Source organism: Botryllus schlosseri, chromosome 2 (genome assembly GCF_051294905.1).
Source record: "Botryllus schlosseri isolate E-star chromosome 2, Bs_hap1, whole genome shotgun sequence".
NCBI lineage: Eukaryota > Metazoa > Chordata > Ascidiacea > Stolidobranchia > Styelidae > Botryllus > Botryllus schlosseri.
This window is the reverse complement of record NC_137237.1, coordinates 32289750-32308761: the sequence shown is the minus strand read 5'-3', so window position 1 is coordinate 32308761 and position 19012 is coordinate 32289750. Positions and strand designations below refer to the sequence as shown.

The window sequence follows — 19012 nt, the reverse complement described above, 5'->3', positions numbered from 1 at the left end:
AACTTCGGTGCCGTGCATTCTTAATTGCTGTTCAGTATCTTTAGTGCCACATAGGTAGTACTTTGCGTTAACCCGATCGAAACGGCACACTCATTAATGATAACTGAGCGTATTTTCACGAACACGCTTTACTTAATCCTAAATTTCCTGAGTTGCTCTGGTCGTAGACAATTACAACTATTCCAGATGGATAGCCATTATCAATACGCATACGTCGAGCCATAAATAACATATTATACTATCGAATAACCTGTTCAAAATGCAGATTGAATACATAAAAATGTTTTGCGCAAAATACAATTCGCCACGGCGTTCGCGTGAATGTGCGCGCGTGAGATAAACCAGCGCCCGTGACATAAATCAGCGCATCGCCGAGACATCAAATTCATTTGCAGATCTTTTCTCCTAACATGTGTTGGTTATGCACATTGCCCATCTATTGGAATACTTATAATCAATAATTAGTCGCACAGAAGATTCTTTGAACTGGAAGTAAAAATATTTTAGGAAATAACATGCGCGGGTTTTAGCAATGTATTTTCTGTTGCTGTTGAAGATTACGCATATTGAATATTTTTGCTTTTCATACTAATACACCAATACTGCCATGATGTTGTTCAGCGAGCTACAAGATCTCCGCTATTGATATGACAGGAAATTTATGTCCGTAAATGGCTGCACTTCTGGTGAAAATATTTCACGTCTTTCCCGTAGTAGCCTAGCGAATAAAACGAAATGCACCGGCACATCAAAGCTCCGGTCGCGATTCTGGTATTGAAAGGTATTTTCGTGTCTGCTCGAGATTTCCGTCCACAACGCGCAGGTCATTCATGAAAATTTGACGACCAGCAAAGCCAATGGCATATATTGCGCCACGCAATAAATTACTTTACAAAAATATGGTTGAATGTCGATTTTCAATTTAGCGGATCGAGGTATGTAGAGTCTGCGGTCACGAACGCACTTCGAAACTGATTGCTGCGATGCGCGTGTTGTACAACAGCAATGTTAGTTTCAACACATGGCACGAACTCGTACAAAGGATGGACAAGCGATTACATATACCGGCGTTGTGAAATGAATCATTTCAACGTCCGCGATACTATGTTATCACCCAAACAATAACACGCGGTAATATATTTGCTGTTGTGATTAGCGAAGATTCGCTGTTGCAGATTACGCATATCGATTGCTCCTTTTCATACTAATACAGCATTACCAACATGATAGTATTCAGTTCAGCGAGCTACAAGATCTCCAAAGCGCAATCGATATGACTGAAAATTTATGTCCGTAAATGGCTTCACTTCTGGTGAAAATGTTTCAGATCTGGCCCATGGTAGAGAACAAAACCTAAATATGGTTGAATGTTCAATGTCCATTGTCAAATTAGCGAATAAATAGGTATGTAGAGTCGGCGGTCGAGTTGTGCACTTCGAAACTGATTGCTGCGATGCGCATGTCGTGATAGCTGGGTTATCAGGATGCCTATTGGTTCGATAGACAGCCCTTGTCTCAAAGCGATTGTCTACATCACCATTGTCGATGAAAGGCTTGCATAATATGACCCGGGGCCTACGATGAGTTATCGTAGGCCCCGTATGACCTAATCTTTCTTCAAATGCCCAGTAAAATTGCAGTGAAACACTGCATTTTATATTGCAGATATGACTACCTGTCAATCCAACCAATATATATTCAGTTCTACTTGTTGTACAAGAGCAAGGTGTGTTTCGATAAAGCACTATCTAGTACTTAGTAACTCGTACGAAGCGATTACATACATCGGCGTCCGGCACTGTGAATTGAATCATTGAATGAACGTCGTCAATACTACAATAACACGCGGCGCGTGTATGTGCGCTGAATGCGAGACGCCTGGCAGCAATCGCGCTATGGCCAACTGTAGCCGTCGGTATATCAGCGGTCGTTACAGTCGATTGTATTATCGTAAGAACCTCACTCAGGTCATTTTGGAATCCTGATATTGCTGTGAAATCAGTCAGGCGATGATTCTATCCCGAGCACGTCTATGTATGACGTAGTCGCAAATTCAAGAAGCAAATTCTCTCTTATTTTCAAAAAGTTGAGAACACTTCTTGGTATAGGGGCATCACCTGTTTCTCTCTCGCTTTGAGAGTAGCTCAGTTGGTTAGGCGGCTGTTTCACGATTACAGCGATATATTGGGTGTCGGTTCAAGTCTCGTGGTTCGGATTTTATGAACATTTTTCGAAATGCATTGAAATTTGGACTCGAGGCCGGCCGTTCTGGTTGGGTTAACACGGTACGCCTGCTATGCGTGTGCATTGTGAAAAGTTGAGACACTAATTAATGAAAATTTGTAGCGGTGTAAGTGCTAACCAAATCTAGATATGAATTGTAATGGGGGATAGTAGGATCATTAAATATGTATCCGAATGTACAAGACACAGCAGATAACAAATACGGGCGATTTATGTTTACGATATGATATAGCATTGATTTTGACTTTATGAAACTGCTACTAACTTACGGATAGTTATTGGAACTACCTTTACGATTGAACTCAACTCCCACGACCGATCTTGAAAAATGATGATCCGCTGAAGGTAGATATTACATGTATTAAGATATACGACGTGACGAAGGAATATCCAAGTACAGCGAATGAAACTGGGTCGTGTAATTAGCTTTTAAATATAGTGGTCGCCTGTGATTACGGAGAAAGGCCTATGCATGCATAGAAGTTAACACCTAGCAACCACACATAACAAAACGGAATTAATAACTTACGAACGGCAAACAATCTGAAGAGGGACGCCAAATCTACATTTATAAGAGAACAATCATTGCGGGCTGCGGTGCCTAATCAATTGATAATAATATCTACATGCACTTAGGGATGTATTTAAAACAAACGGTGTTTTAAAGCACTATGCTTAAAACATATTTTAAACAGTGTTTTAAATGACGGCATTTTAAAAAATGCAAAATTGTGTGTTTTTCAAGTTGTAAAATTATGCCATAATTGTGTAAATACTCTACCAAAAACATGTTGTATGAGCCTACGGACAATTTCCACCCGATATCGCCGACGTATATCGATATGGGATGGGCAAAACTCTCAAAATAGTCGGTTCAACATTGATAGTACAGATATTTCGTCAAAGAAGCTATATTTACCCTATATTTTCAATGGTAAATGTCAATCCATTATGACGTCACAATTTAATATTCGTGACGTAATGGCTTAAAAAACAACAACACTAACAAACAGATATTAAATAGGGGCCTTGTTTTGAACACGTTTGTTTTAAATTGATTTTTGTTTTAAATGAACCCGATATACCAGTGGTCGGAATCCTATGGCTCGCGAGCCATATATGCAGGCCGTGTTATTTTTGGCATATGCCAAAACTGCCAAAAATAACTTATTTTTGGCATTTTTCGATTTTTATTTTTGGCAGTTTTGGCATCGTTCTCTAAATAGATAGTTTCAGCCTCGAATTAGTCACAAAAACGCGTTATTTGCTCTAGTTTGTCAAAAGACACCACAAAATGTGCGGCATCCACGTATAATCAGTGCCAACAAACAATAATAAGAAGAAAAAACCTAACGATTTCATAGGTTAATAATATCAAACGAGACCACAAAATGTGCAGTATCCATCGGAATCGGTGCCAATAAGCAAAAAAAGAAAGAAAAGCCTAACAAACACGCTCAACAGCTGATTGTTACAGCTGTTGGATAGACTTAAATCGTTTGCACTGTAACAGTGCTTGCAAACTCAGGTCCGCTAAGTTTCTCCTAAATTCATTTCTCGCCCAGCGTATCTGGGAAATATCGGCTTCAACAGTAGCCGTTGAGGGAAAGAATGTTGCCAGTCATCCACAAAAGGTTTTCAGAGGATCAAAATCTTTGGAGGACAGAACCGGCTTCCATGCATCATGAAAAGAGATCACTTCGCCAGTGCCATCGATCTCATCGCGGAAACAATTTTCTTCCCGATCCTTTTCCAGGAGTTTCCTGTGTTGTCTCTTAACACATTCTATTTAGTAGCCCGACTATCATTTCTCCTTCAGTCTTCTGATATATTTTCGGAGGACTTTTGTCACTTCAGGTGGCTTCAATATTACCAACTCGCATGGAAGAGTCCTGGGAAGGTTAGCTTGTTTAAAAACATTGACGCAACAAGACTGTCTGGCAAAACGAGACTATGCAGCTCAGAAATGGCCATACAGTTTGTTGCGTCACAATGTTCAACTCGATCAGAATGCAAAAATCGTGGTTGATTTTGGGGGTTCCAGTTCCATGAGCAGAATATAATTTATATTTTAATAATCAGTACTGCGGCAGCTTCTCATTGATACCCGTTTTATCAAATTTAGCGCTCGACAAGCCTGTCAAAAATGGTCGTAAAATTGCCTTTGGACAAATGGAAAGTATGACGTAAACCAAATGCAGTCAGCCGTTCAATCTCGCTGTGCCCACACCATTTAGGACACCATGCTTTCACCCCTAATGGGTGGGCTGGACCCAGATTAAGAAACCTGCCTTTCACAAACGCTCTTCTCGCTTGTAACGCGGTCCTGTTAACACAAAACCATGAACGAAATACACTATATTTGGCAGGCCGTGTTATTTTTGGCATATGCCAAAAATTGCTTATTTTTGGCATTTTCAAATTTTTATTTTTGGCAGTTTTGGCATCTGGCTCCTGAAATGCCAAAAATAACACGGCCTGCATATATGGCTCTTTTGGGTATAAGATATGGCTCTTTGCCAAATATTTATTTTTGTACTGAATTGATCAACATTGCAGCGACTTGTTGGTAAATTTTCATCACGGACAAAATAATTATTCTTGTGGCAGTATAAACAAGTTTTTGAGAGGTAAGAACAATGCCCTCTTCGGGTTTAGGGGCTCGGACCCCCTGTTTTCAAAATCATCAAATTCAAGTGACTGTCACGCCGGCGGCCAATACCAATCACAAATTTTATGTACCCGACTCGAAGTCTTGCATTATGCGACACGTTGATTAATCAAAGAGCATAGCAGACACGGCGACGCCCATTTCAAAGCGCAGTTTTCGAATACAAATTGTATTCCTGATCTACGGCGCGAAATGAACTGTTGTGGATGTGACATTCACAATTACTAACTCGAATTAAAAAAGTAACGCCATGCCTATCCACGTTCTTGATGGTAAGTATATAGCTCTGTGTAGTACCGGCGATAAAATGTATGCGTGTAGCGCAATGTTATGTTACCGCCGAATACTTTGAGAACTGAATAGTCGATAAGTATTTAGGTTTTCGGAATCAGTGCGGCAGTCACATTCGATTAATATCAGCTATAATAAATTATAAGCAACCTACGATGAATTGCGTTATCAATAGTGAGGCATGGCCCTATGTGCCTTACCTCTCGTTTCGAGCTTCATTTTCGAGCAATAAATACAGTTTTTACAAAGAAAATATGGCTCACACGCGGAATCCCATGTAGTGAGTTCGAATTGGTGCTACCATGACGTCACGAATTTTCAATTGCGACGTAACAGTTGATTGACATGTATGGCTCTTTGGGAGTTGAGAAGGAAAAAATATGGCAAATATGGCTCTTCGGACAAAAAAGGTTCCCGACCACTGCTATATACACTGCAGCTTACTGCAGTATCACTTTAAGTATCTTTTGGGCTATATTTTGACCGCAGCTTTTCCAATTCTCTGGTCGAATGATGAGCTTGTATCCATCCAATATTTTCCGCTGCAGAACGAAAACTTTAGGGTAGGGTTACCATATTTTTGGGTCCGGAAGGGAGGACACTTATTACAAATCATAAAAGTTTGGTTAACGAACTGAAAAACTGATGATTTTGTAATTTGTACTGGAAATCCTGTGATTGAAAATGGTCCTCTTTAGGCTCGACTACTGAATTACCCACTTTGTAACGATACAGCTGTGACTAGAAAAAGGTCATTTTTTTCAAGCCAATCCCGAATGACCCGCTCGAACGTCCGCATTACGTATTTCGCGTCATTTATAGCGTTTTTTAGTTTATAACGTCCAATAGCCTGGCTGTCGAAGTTATAAAGTAGGATTAATATCCAAAAAGTAGGACATTTAGGCATCCTCAGAGGACATTTTCGACTTCCTGGAAAAGGTGGACAAATCCTCCTGAAGGAGGACATAAGGTAACCCAGCTGTAAGGTGTGTAAACCTATCGTGAACTGGGTAGAGCGTCCATATATATGCAAATCATCAACAGCTTTGGATACTGCGCGCATTTTAATATGTAGGGCAACTTTTGCAACCTTTTTTTACAGCTTCCGACAGCTTCCTAGATACTCAGAATCTATGTATTCTGATGTTTTAAGCTGTTTGGAGCGATTTTATAGTACAACTTTATGCAACTTTTCTCTATTTTTCATGCCGATTTTTACTGCAACTTTTATCAAATATTGCATAAACATGTAAAGGAGTGATTGAAAAACATGCTATAAACTATTTCCAGTATGGTTTGTATAACAATGAGCTATATGATGGGTTAGCTACATCTCACTGCTATCTATGACACAATGTCTTGTAATCAAGAAGTTCAAGTACCCCTCACAAGCACGACTGTGCCCGAACAATATATATATATGAATCAGCTTTATTAATTCTGTCGTTTAAATTAGAAATAGTTTCCCATTTCACGAACGCCCAGGCGAGACCGCCGAAAATTACATTTTCACTGAGTCACCTCTTTTGGGCTATTTATTTTGTTATAGTCCCCAAGAGTGAGTTTTTATGTAATACCGTTGGTCACATTCGTAGATCTAGGGGATTCGGGGTGTGTTATTCGACTTGTTTTGGGAAGAAGGGATTATCGCTATGCTGTTTGGCTTTTTTTGGGAGGGGGGGACTTATTACCGCATTGCGTAATTTTCTTGCTGTGTGCCGGGTAAAATGTAATTTTGGCGGTTCCGTCAGACCGTTAAATGGCGAAGTAACAAATTTGACAGCTCTGCAGGAACTAAGTTCTACAACGAAGCCTTTCAAATATCTCATAGCCTATTAATTCAACAAAATTGTGAATGCAACTTCTACTGCAACTTTTGGTAAAATTAAATGCAACTCTCTTGCGATTTTATTGCAACATAAACTTGCCCTAGTAAGATATTTATTGATCTCGAAATTACCATGTTACGAAGTTTTATATAGTATATATGTGGGCTTTCCTCGTCGTTGGAGTGAATAACATACAAGATCCAATCATATAGGCTTTTTCCAATATGATCATGCGCTGGTCACCAGTAAAGTCGTTGCCACTAAAATGTACTGTTAGCGCATATTCTTTCCGCAAACGCTGTTAGCGAAATATATTGCTTTTTACTTTCAAATTATTGCCGATGTTAAACTTGGGTATTTAGATTAGGCTATTGCATGTTTGGCGTTCGCCACTGCTTCTTCTCTCACCTCATTGCTACAATTTCCCAAAAATATTCAATATTTCCATGCTACTTACAGATCACAATTCCTATAGTTCAATGCAATCGAGTGGGTGAAACCATTTTGTGAGTTGGTAATCCAAGTTGATGTGCATATCGAAATAATGGATAATCAAGTGACTGCTGATAATGATACGACGGATACTAAACGGAGCGTGACCCTGCGCGAAAGCAGCGAAGATGCTGACTCCATCAAATGCGAGAAGACGGGTAGGGAGGTCAAATCGTTGGACATCAAACCTTACGTAACAGAAGATGAAGGACGATACGGCTGGTTGAATTACACGCCTGACTGGTTACAAAGATTTAACAACCCGACAGGTTTTCTCGTGTCCTTTGGACTGTTTTCTATCACGCAGGGTAAGATCACTATCGGTAATAGTGTCTCTGACAATCGGTTTTGAAAAGTCAATTGTCACTTTTCATCTAGCGTCACAATAATCAATTTATTTACCTCATGATTCGTGGTTAATGAACGACATATTTCCTGTACCCATCTGGTAAGATGTAATGTTTGTATACACAATGTCAATATATGCTAACTGCGTTGAAGCCTTATCGTCGACACAAGTAAGTTTGATTTGCGTTCATTGCGATCTTTATCTCTTCATTAGGCATATTCATCATATTTGATATAATGTTGGTTCACATGATTATGACGATGTGGAATGGTAATCTCTATGTAAAGGCTTTGCGTTCAAACGAAGATAGATAAACACCCCAAGGGTAGGCTACAGTCCAGCCTTAGAAACCTTCAAATCCAAACCCCTTTCTCGAATATGAGTTTCGAATCCGGGTTCAAATCCGAATCCAGAATCCATTCTGTATTATGTATACAAGTCCAAGTCTGCAAACGACTACAATTTATTTGTCAGTTACGTGTTGAACATATGAAATTATCAGTAGGCGAAATTCGAATCCAGTAGGCAGAAATAGTTCAACGATATATATCCCATTTGAATCTAACCGAACCTTCAATTCGGTTTTATCGATTCCGAATCTAAATGACGCTAGTTCATCTCTGATATTAAGTAACCACAATATCATTATCCCTTGCTAATCGATTTGTTGCGAAGCTCCAACGTAAACTCTTATTTATTTTAGGAATGCTCGTGAATGGCTTGATTAACGTCAGCCTTTCTACGCTGGAGCGTCGTTTTGAATTAACCAGCTTTGAACTGGGAATCATAGGATGCAGTTACGACATTGCATTTTTCGCGTTGTGCCTTTTTGTTACTTACTACGGAAATCATGCTCACAGGTACCACTTCAGATTTTATGCAAATGTGTTATGTGTAGGGTACATACGAAAAAGCTCCTAATTTTTGGTCCACCAAGTGGTTATATGAGGTGACTTCCACACGACTGCGTAGCACGAGGAATCAGAAACTTTGCTAGTTCTTACACATTTTGTCTCATAAATTAGGCATGCATCGATCAAACGTTAATAGCATATTTAAAGCGTACTTCACTGAACTGAGTTCGTCCATCGCGGGGACGGGCAATTTCTCCAATCAGCGGGCGTGATTCATGACTCGAACTTTAATAGCGTATTTAACCCCCTATAGAAGAAATAAGTCGTATTTAATGTAAACTTCAAGTTTAAAATATAATGACCAAATAGAGTATTCAACGAATTTATCAACGTGATGTACTTCAATAGATGTTGAAGTCAATGAGATATTTGTGGTCAATCAAAGTTGTCAAAGTTCTTTGAACACTGGCTGCATGTCGGACGTAAAAACCCTTAGTAAAGACTGCACGTGAACGTCAGTTAGATTGGAACGTAGCTTTGTATTGTTGATGTTCATGGTCGAATATGTATGCTCGCCAATGTATGTAGAACCCGGGCCACATCATCATGTAAGGCCCGGGGAAACTGTCTGCTTATAATCCTGTCGTGGGCCGTATGCTGCCCGCCTCTGGTCTATCGCAATAGAATTTTGTCGAGACAGTTTCATAATATTTCGTTTTATAGATTTAAGAAATGAATTTCTATTCAAGGCCACGTTTACTTGCCATTGGATCTGTGATTCTAGGATTTGGCGCCATTATTTTCGCGCTGCCTCACTTCATAACTGGTCTGTACCAGTATGATACTGGATTTTCAGGTAGGAACAACTTGGAATTTAGGCAGTAGTATTTTAATTTCAATGTCAAAAGTAACTCTTACTATAGTGCAGTACCGCAGTCTACCAAACTTATAGTGGAGATGAGAGACAAGACGCAATTCCACATGATCTAATTTACTGCATTAGAGAAGAGGCTATTTTATCATGAGCATCTGGAATTCCAACACTCTTTTGATGCCACCAGCCTATTTTTAATATTGTTTTAATAATGTGGATGAATCATGTGAATGTATTCTGTCACATAAAAATTAAACTGAAAACTTGTAATCCATATGTTTTAAAACTATGCTCATTTGTCATAATAATGTATGATTGGTCACATTTACTTTATTAGTCGCAAGTTACTAGTCACAAATTGCACAAAATAGTTACAGACTTACATAGGGGAGATGTGGTACCGATGGATCAAAAATTGCAAAATGATTCTGGCCCTCAAATCTTCAGCCGAGAATAGCAGATCTTTTGCTGTCTCAACACTTCGATACAAGCCCTACCTATCGCGGACATTTACATGAATATCCGCTTTTTCAAAAAATATTTATAAACGTTTAAAGTTTGATGCTCGAACGTGTCATCGGTCCCCACCCGGTGGGTCCAAAGGCACACGATCATGGGACCTATGAGACATACGCTCAAAAACTCAAATTTGTCAACTTGTTTTGTTGTGTACTATAAGCAAAGCTACAGCAGCCAATGAAGAATGTTTCGTAGCGACCTTCAAGAATAAAATAGATTATATCAACTCAAATGTTGGCATAAAATCATGTTTTGATTTACGCCTAAACTTACAAAATTAATGCCACATACATATTACCCGCAAATCGACATTTTGACTTTCAAATACCTCGTAGTAGCGATAAAACACCACAGGTAACTATGATTTACAACCTATATATATGTAGGCGAGTTTCTGTTGTTAAGTGATTAGTTGGTCTATCTATTTTGCTGGATTTGGCTATGGTACCATAGGTCCCCCACCCCATAAATATTGTAATAGACTTGAAAATAGTCCACTCGTGGATGGTATTGATTCAAAAAATATGTGCCATTATATACCCTGATACAAGCCCTATACTTCACATCAAAAATTAAGCCGGTTTTGTTAGTCTGGAAGGTGATATAGAAAAATGAAAATGTCGATCCAAATTTACTTTACACCTCCTAAATCGCAAATCATTCGTCACAGACCCCATAACTCACTCAGGTCGAATTTTTTCGCATGTCAAGAAAGATTCTGTCAGCATGTAATTGTAGACAAATTCACGGAGTGTAATCATGGAATTATCATGGAGAATTTTTCAAGTATTTTCGGTCCCAGTGATCCATCGGTACCACATCTCCCCAACACGTTTCCATTGTAACATATACATATTTTCAGACGTTTGCTCCGATAAGCCAATCGACTGTTCCACATCAAACGAAGACTCCGAAAATCTGCACGCGTACCTCTATGTATTTATAGTCGGGCAGCTATTACATGGTGCCGGCGCAACCCCTCTCTATACTCTTGGATATTCTTTTATTGAAGATAGTGTGAGGAAAGAACAGGCTTCGTGGTACCTTGGTATGCCTATAGCGCTTCGTCATAGCAATACCAATTGTAGGATCAGTTTTATTTGTATCACAACTCGGGTTCTCGAGAACTAGCGAATGTGCGACATGGTTTTAATGATACAATAAACATATTAAATCGAGATAGATCCTGTGCGCCTGATATATTTTCACATTCGTCAACATCATGCATTATTTATATCTATTTCGTTGATGACAATCATAGATGATAATTTTTATTGCCAGCCAAGAGCACATCAGAGATTCACTAAATATTCACAAACGGAAAGCTCAATATTTCGTGGAAACTATTTTAACAGAGCAAATGAAATTTTCGAAAAGAGCTAGGTGCATGTTCCTTTAGTGCTGAATTTCTTTTTATTTTGCTGGAGCCTTGCAGAGAGTTTAAATGGATATCATTTCAGCCAAATATACAATAATGTCGTGCCAAATATGTAATATATATATAAGATTCACAGTATAGAACCTGCCAAGGTTCGTTTGCGAACGCGAACCTCCAAATGTCTGTGGTTGTTCAAACTCACGAACACAAACGTGAACGTCACGTGCACACCATCCATACTGTTGAATATAAAAGGTCATCATCGTTTTGTCTCTATAGCCCTAATCACAGTTTCATTTCCTGTTGGATTGTTTCTACTTTGGTGATCGGCTTCCCATATGGCATAAGCCCAGCGACTTTTCCTCATTGTCTCTTATTTCTACACAACGACTATTCACAGGGAAACTATATAATTAGATATATCTGTATAGATACTGGAATTTGATATTTCAGCTCTTCCATTCCAATCTCCTTGCCAAGGATATAGAATGCTTAACGTCAAGCAATACAGAATGTTCAAATTGCAAACTTCAACAGAATTCGAAGCTTCATATAGTTGTGAAGTGTGTCCATAAAACAATCTAATCGTAATTATTGTCATAATATGCTGAAATAACATTATGTATACTTTATTAGTTGAAAGCTCGCTTGATAATTTAGGCCTGGCAAATGCGTTGTCCATCTTTGGCCCGGTATTGGGATATGTGTTCGGAGGCGGCTTTCTATTTCTATATGTGGATTTCGAAGACCCGGAAGCGATGGATCAGTAAGTTGTCGACTTCTAAGAAACTGTGCTCCGCTCACTACCAAGAAATATTCTTCAGGTTAACATTGGAACCAAGTGATCCCAGATGGGTCGGAGCTTGGTGGATCGGAATGCTCTTATCCGCCGCAATGGCATTTGTGCTTGTCACTGGGCCCATGTCAGGTTTTCCGAAACAATTACCAGGTACTTGATGTAACATGACCAGTCCATGGCTATCATTGTAGTCCACTGAGGCTACTCAAGTAGAAATGAAGGTATTGCAAAATTACTTACCAATTCAAATCTGAGGTAGGGATAACCGACACATGCTAAAACGAGGTTTGAAATGTAGGCAGGTATTTCAAAGAAGTAATCGATTGACAACAGGCGTTGTAAACCTTTCTTTTATAATCAATTCAGAATAACTGATGACGCCACATATATTGATTCACAGGCGCTACTTATTATAGCAATAAGAGAATCCGCACCGTTCTGTTGAGGTGACATTTCAAATCATTTAACAGTTGCGGATCTACCCAATTGCTGTGTTATATTTGAATCTAAAGCAAAAGTCTAAATCCTTTACTTCTCCTCACCATCTCATCCGTGCAAGCGCGGTGTCTGACAAAAGCTTGGAAGTGGACCGCGCGACAAGTTGGCAGCTGCGGAATCAAAGAATAAGAAATACCGGCGTGGTGTAAATTATCATTGTAGTCTACGCGCACCATGAACACCTCAAACAAACAATCAAACAGGAACCTGTGGAATAGGTAAATATTCCAAACAATATTGGGATGAGTGAGTCACGTTGTCTGAATGACTCATGCGTTGGAGACAAATTATGGAGTCAGTGGTCTAGTCATCAAATATTCGATTCCCAAAGCAACGTGATCAATACACTAATCGTTGATGTACTCAATTCCTGTCCGTTAAAAATTCCGATATGGTTACCTCCATCAGCACCGACATCACAGACGAAATAGATTCGGTGTGTCCTTAACGACTATCATACTGGCCTTTATGGCAGTAGGGTAATAAATCATACCTATAATTAACAACCATATGTAAATATATTCAGCCAGGTGCATAAGAGCTAAAGTTTATAATTTCTTGGCAATTCCGACTACCTTTATTATCAACTTTTTCTTACACGTCTACTCTAACGCAAATGTATACGTTGTCGTAGGTACCGCTTATAACAGAGCCATGCGAGAGTCGGAAGTACACGCGAAAGCAGGAGCCGAGATAACGGAACAGGAGGGATTTGGAAAGACTTTCAAGGACTTCCCGATTGCAATGATAAATATGTTGAAGAATCCGACTCTGATGTTTATCACGCTAGCGGGCTGCTCAGAAACACTCGTGATCAGCGGTTTCGCCACTTTTCTACCGAAGTTGATTCAGACCGAATTCCGATTGTCAGCCGGTACCGCCGCTTTTCTCGCAGGTATTTAGTAGGCAGATGACTTTTAATTTATCGCAATACGTCATGTAGCTACACTCAGAAACAGCGCTTTGTAAATTTTTCAATCACCCGATGACATTTGTTTCAAATTTAGCATATGTCTCAACACATGCAGAAAATGAATATATATCTAAATTTGTTGCCCGTTCGTTGCTCTGTGAAGTAGCAAGATCTCGAACGTTACCAGTTGACCATATCGCTGCTAAATCACATGAATATCATATTATCTTTTCGTCGTAACGGCGCATATTTCCGGCATATTGCGACAACTGCTGAGGTTTGCAATACGATTTTCCGTCTGCCGATTTTATGTAGGGAAAGTCTTTAGTGACCGGGCCAACTTCTAGATAATTTGTATGCAGAAAAGCATGGACTAATGATAGTACCAGTGTTAATGATGTCCGGCCAATTTTATGCGCCCAATATCATTGTAGCGCAGTAAGTCTGTAATTTCGTATTACTGTCGTGAATTGGACATCACGAAATAGGAGGAGGGTATTTTGATGTTATCGAACTGGTTAAATTAATCATGAGTTGCACGTGGTCCCACCACTACAAAACCATAACGGATGAATTTTTTTTAAAGGTTGCATCAGTGTTCCGGGTGGAGTGATTGGGCATCTTCTGGCAGGATACATAGTGAAGAAGTATAAAATGACTGTTCCGGGCATACTGAAGTACTGCCTCTCGTGCTGTTTGATCGTGATAGTATTGTCTCCGATACTACTATTACACTGCGACGCATCGGTGATTGCTGGCGTTAACACAGCGTATGAGTATGTACCTTTCAAGTGAATTTCAAATATTTGATTTCGAATTGTCACAGTCGATTTTAATCGATATTCAGATATGCCCGTCCAAATGGATATACAGCCCAGGGGAGATGTGGTGCCGATGAGACACTGGGGCCGAAAATAATGTCCTCTATGATAATCCCATGATTACACTCCGTGAATTTGTCTACAATTGCATGCTGGCAGAATCTTTCCTCACATGCAAAAAACCTGACCTGTAAGGGGTAAGGGAATGTCTGAAAGATGTTTCTGTTGTGGGGGGTGTAAAAAAATTCGATCGACGCATTCATTTTACTTTATAGCCTTCAACACGAGCAAACTAGTAATGATTTTTAATGTGAAGTGTAGGGCTTGTATCACGCTATATAATGGCACATATTTTTTATTCCACAACATCCTTTGATGGAATTTTTTCTCAATTTAATCACAAAACTTATAGAGTTGATGCTAATGATACCATAGCCAAATCAGGCAAAATAGTTGGACTCATTAGTCATACAACAACAGAAACATATCTACATACATAGACGCTGTATTTAAGAATTACATGTGGTGTTTTATCGCTATAATGAGCTATTTGGAAATCAAAATCTCGATTTACGGGCAATGCGTATGTACCCTCGAAATTGTAAGTTTGTGCTTAAATGGAAACGTGATTTCATGGCAACATTTGAGGTAATATTTATTCTGATTTCTCGACAGTTGCAAGCAAACATTCTTCTTTGGCTTTTCATAGATTAGATTATAATATACAAGAAAAATTGGAACATTTGAGTTATGGAGTGTATGTCTCATGGGTCCCCAGGTCGTATTCTTTCCCACCCACCGGTTGGGGACCGATGATAAGCTCGAGCAACAAATTATGAACGTTCATAAATATTTTTTCAAAAGGCGGATATTCATGTATATATGTCTGATAGGTAGAGCTTGTATCAAAGTGTTCAGCCTGCAAAAAGATCTGTTGTTATCGGCCGACAATTGGAGGCCAGACATCAATGTGCAATTCTTGGTACCACATCTCTCCTACATATATATGATATCTGTATTAATAGAGGTGATCAGCTCAGCAACGCAGTACGTTCACTATTCAAAGTGCTCATATGTTTTTGGTTACTTTTGCTATGTCTACTGAAATGGTTAAATCCAATTTTACTTCAACAGTTCTGAAGCTGAGCAGCTCGCGTTAAATTTAACGTATTTTTTAAAGTAGAAGTCATCGTTACATTAGATTTTCAGCATTTTCACGGGTGAAATTGCCTTGCGAAATGGGTCATCTATATACCATGTACGAGAGCAGAAGATTGTAATTTCGAACGTTGAAAGATCTCATGCCATGTAAAACTAGTGTGGTAAACACTGCTACCAGTAACATAATTTACACAATTACATATAACAAAGGTATTGTCCTATTATAATATATCGTAGAACAGAGCTTCTCAATCTTTTTCAGTTCGCGACCCACTTTTCATCCAAATTTCATTGCGCCACCCACCAGACGTCCTTTAGCGACTAACGTTTAAACCACTGCTTGTGGGCGCCAATTTAGTATGTTGTCAGTGCGTAACAGTTATCTGGTCGCGCCTCGCGTGAATATTTTCGCGTATTCGTTCAATGATATTGGCAATTGCATATACTAGGCCTAGTATGAATTGTTGCCGACAACAATATTTAGAGACAGACAGTTAGGTGCCTAGTCAATGGACAATTCGGCATGCTCATACCGAAGGTTTAGATTTATTCGACAAAGGTTTTCTCCCTGTCGATTTTTTGTCAGCACATTTCGCGGAGTCGCATGTTGGCCTAAACTTCATATGTCTTGGTATGTCGTGGCGCGGTAATGGCCGACACAAAAAGGTCTATTTCTGTAAATTATGCGTATTATTTTATTAGGGAGATGGGTACCCCTAAAACGAAGACATCTGACGATGTCAAATCGCGAAGAAAATTTGACAGAAGTTCAATAATTCTCCAAACAAATACTTTATCATTTATATTGATTCATGAGATAATTTTGGCCCCTCTTCGAGCTCAATGCACCAATTGAGGGATTGGGGTGCGGTAGTTAAGGTCGTGCATGTAACATATGATTACAGACTTCAAAGGCTATCTAGGCTCCCCGCCATCCGATGTGCTTGAGCGGTGTTTTAAAAAAGTCCAGAAGTGGACCGTGCTCTAAGAAGTCGTCAGACGCGGATTCGTAATAAAGAATGAATACCACAAACAAACAACAGGCGAGAAAGCGTGTATGCAATCAGCAATTCGTCTATTACGTCAAACACAAAGGGTTTATGAGTAGCTTGCGTTGCGGCAATTGTTTGCTGATTATACTGACAAATCGGGCTGGATTGCTGCATTTCCCGATCAACGTTCGCAAAGACTTTGGAGGAAAAATGAATTTCAATCTCAGATACACAATAACGCACTGTCGGATTTTACGCTCCAACCAATATGACTGTGACGAAAATCTGGCTCACGAATTATTGTGAGCACAGCAGAGTGGCTTGTGGCGCTTGTGGGCGCAAAACAATTTAATATGGAGGTGGATAATGTGCATTTACTCTTCTAATCTTCAGAATATTAAGTGTTTGGAATATTTGGAAAATTCAATACGAAAGTGTAACATATAGAACAGGGGTGGCCAACCTGTGGCCTGCGGGCCATACTTGGCCCGCGAGAAGGTTTTGAGTGGCCCGCGGAGTGATTCTCAAAATTAGTTATATTATCCAAAAATAAATTACCAAAACCAAATAATCAAGATTTGATTATCCTGACATCGAAATTTGGGGTTTTGATGACTAAATTATCAGTTCCGACGCATTGGCGTAGTCAGGTGCCCGCCACATTTTTCATAGGTCGTCGTAGGCCTATATGACCATTGACCATAAGTACAATATGTCGCATATTAGCCGATATCTTTGGTATTTATAAGTCCAGGCGCCGAGTAATCTTTTCCTTGCCAAATAATCCCAGCGGTGTGCAGAGACGACCCGCAATATATGCAAGTACCAATTCACCGAATTCATTCATTAACTTTAAAAAAATTTGGCGCTGAGCGCGGCTAGGTGATAGCTGGGCTCTGAGTCTTCATGCTATAATTGTTTTTGATTTTGATGCGTAGGCCTACTATTGTGAGTATTGTTTTTACCGTTACCTAATTTGATTCGCTCTTATCGGAAGACTAAAAAGGTCATCAACATTCACGCGGCCCGCGCAATGGTACGTAAATCTCATGTGGCCCTTTTGGCAGTAAAGGATGGTCACCCCTATGCTTTAAGACAAGGGTCGGCAACCTACGGCCCGCGGGCCGGATCCGGCCCGCCAAGCGAAATCGTCCGGCCCGCGACATCATAATTAGTTATCACGAGAATACGGCCCGCCGTTTCATAATGAGTTTCAATCTGCAGTGCAGCACTGCTTGGAAAGAATGCGGCATATCCACGATATAAGTAGCCTACATGGTATTAGTCTACTGTTACGCCATACAACGAAGGTGGTTGAAGTATAGGAGATGGAGATTGTCTGTAGAGTAGACTACATCAGTAGGCAACTTATCAATCGGGTGTATCTCGCAACCGAAGGTGTACCATACTTTTTAAAGGGTTTACCACTCTGATGGGGTGTGACAATAAAGGTGTCCTTCCTCTGCTTGCTGGAATCAATCAATCAATCAATCGTTGAGTTATATTTTTCATCTGAACAAGTCATACACAATGTGCCATGCGATAAGACACAATGCGATGTCATGAACAGATAGGAGGAGGTCGAACGACACGCAGTTGCGATTCTGTCATTCTAACATCCACCTCGTCCTAGAGTGCCTGATGTCACAGTTCTTTTCGATGTTGATCTTGTTGAAGCCGCGGCCCTTTCTACTAGTTCTTTCCATACCTAGTGAGTGCTTTCTTTCTTCTCTCGGGTCTTTTTCTTGGATTTTTTGTCGTCGTAAGAACGACGACGGCGGGGGAAGAGGAGCCCAGATAAACCTCCGACGGGAATCGAGTCGGGCCGCCAGATTGGTAGGCACTTATCGTCACCACTATACGCTATGCCCCCCGCCAAATACGCTTGGAACATCTCAGACGCAATGACAAAATCTCAAAACGTACACTGTTTAATTATAAATAACTAGCCTCCGTAGGTTAGTTATTTATAGTTAAATTCACCAGAAGGCATTGTGCGCCAAGGCAACAAACCTGAATAGTGTTTTGGCCACAATGATGAACTGTTTATATGATTTGGTCTCACAAACTGAATCACCAACATTTACGCCAGATAAATTACAAGCAGCAGAGAATTAATATGGCGATTACCTGTATATCTGCTATGTTGGCGCATTAAGTCGAGCAGCTATGCTTGCACGAGTGTACGAACCGAGAAATGAAATAGCAACTCTCCTCGAAAATATAAATATCGCCGACTCATAATCTTGTAATCGAAAATGGTTATCTAATCTTGCTTTCTTTGTACATCTAACGTCACATCTGAACAAATTTGCAACTTCGGGGGA

General features: G+C 39.8%; 1 protein-coding gene across 1 annotated transcript in view; it reads left to right on the top strand.

The window, feature by feature from the left end:
* The window catches only part of LOC145458083 (solute carrier organic anion transporter family member 4C1-like), a 37043-nt gene that overhangs the window by 8752 nt on the left and 9279 nt on the right, over positions 1–19012 (top strand). Inside the window, exons 2-9 of the mRNA XM_080336401.1 lie at positions 7495–7835; positions 8580–8736; positions 9480–9586; positions 10986–11171; positions 12162–12267; positions 12326–12450; positions 13433–13693; positions 14298–14487. Coding sequence (XP_080192527.1) covers positions 7580–7835; positions 8580–8736; positions 9480–9586; positions 10986–11171; positions 12162–12267; positions 12326–12450; positions 13433–13693; positions 14298–14487 — 1388 coding nt within the window. The 5' untranslated portion in view covers positions 7495–7579. The remainder of the gene's footprint in view (positions 1–7494; positions 7836–8579; positions 8737–9479; positions 9587–10985; positions 11172–12161; positions 12268–12325; positions 12451–13432; positions 13694–14297; positions 14488–19012) is intronic.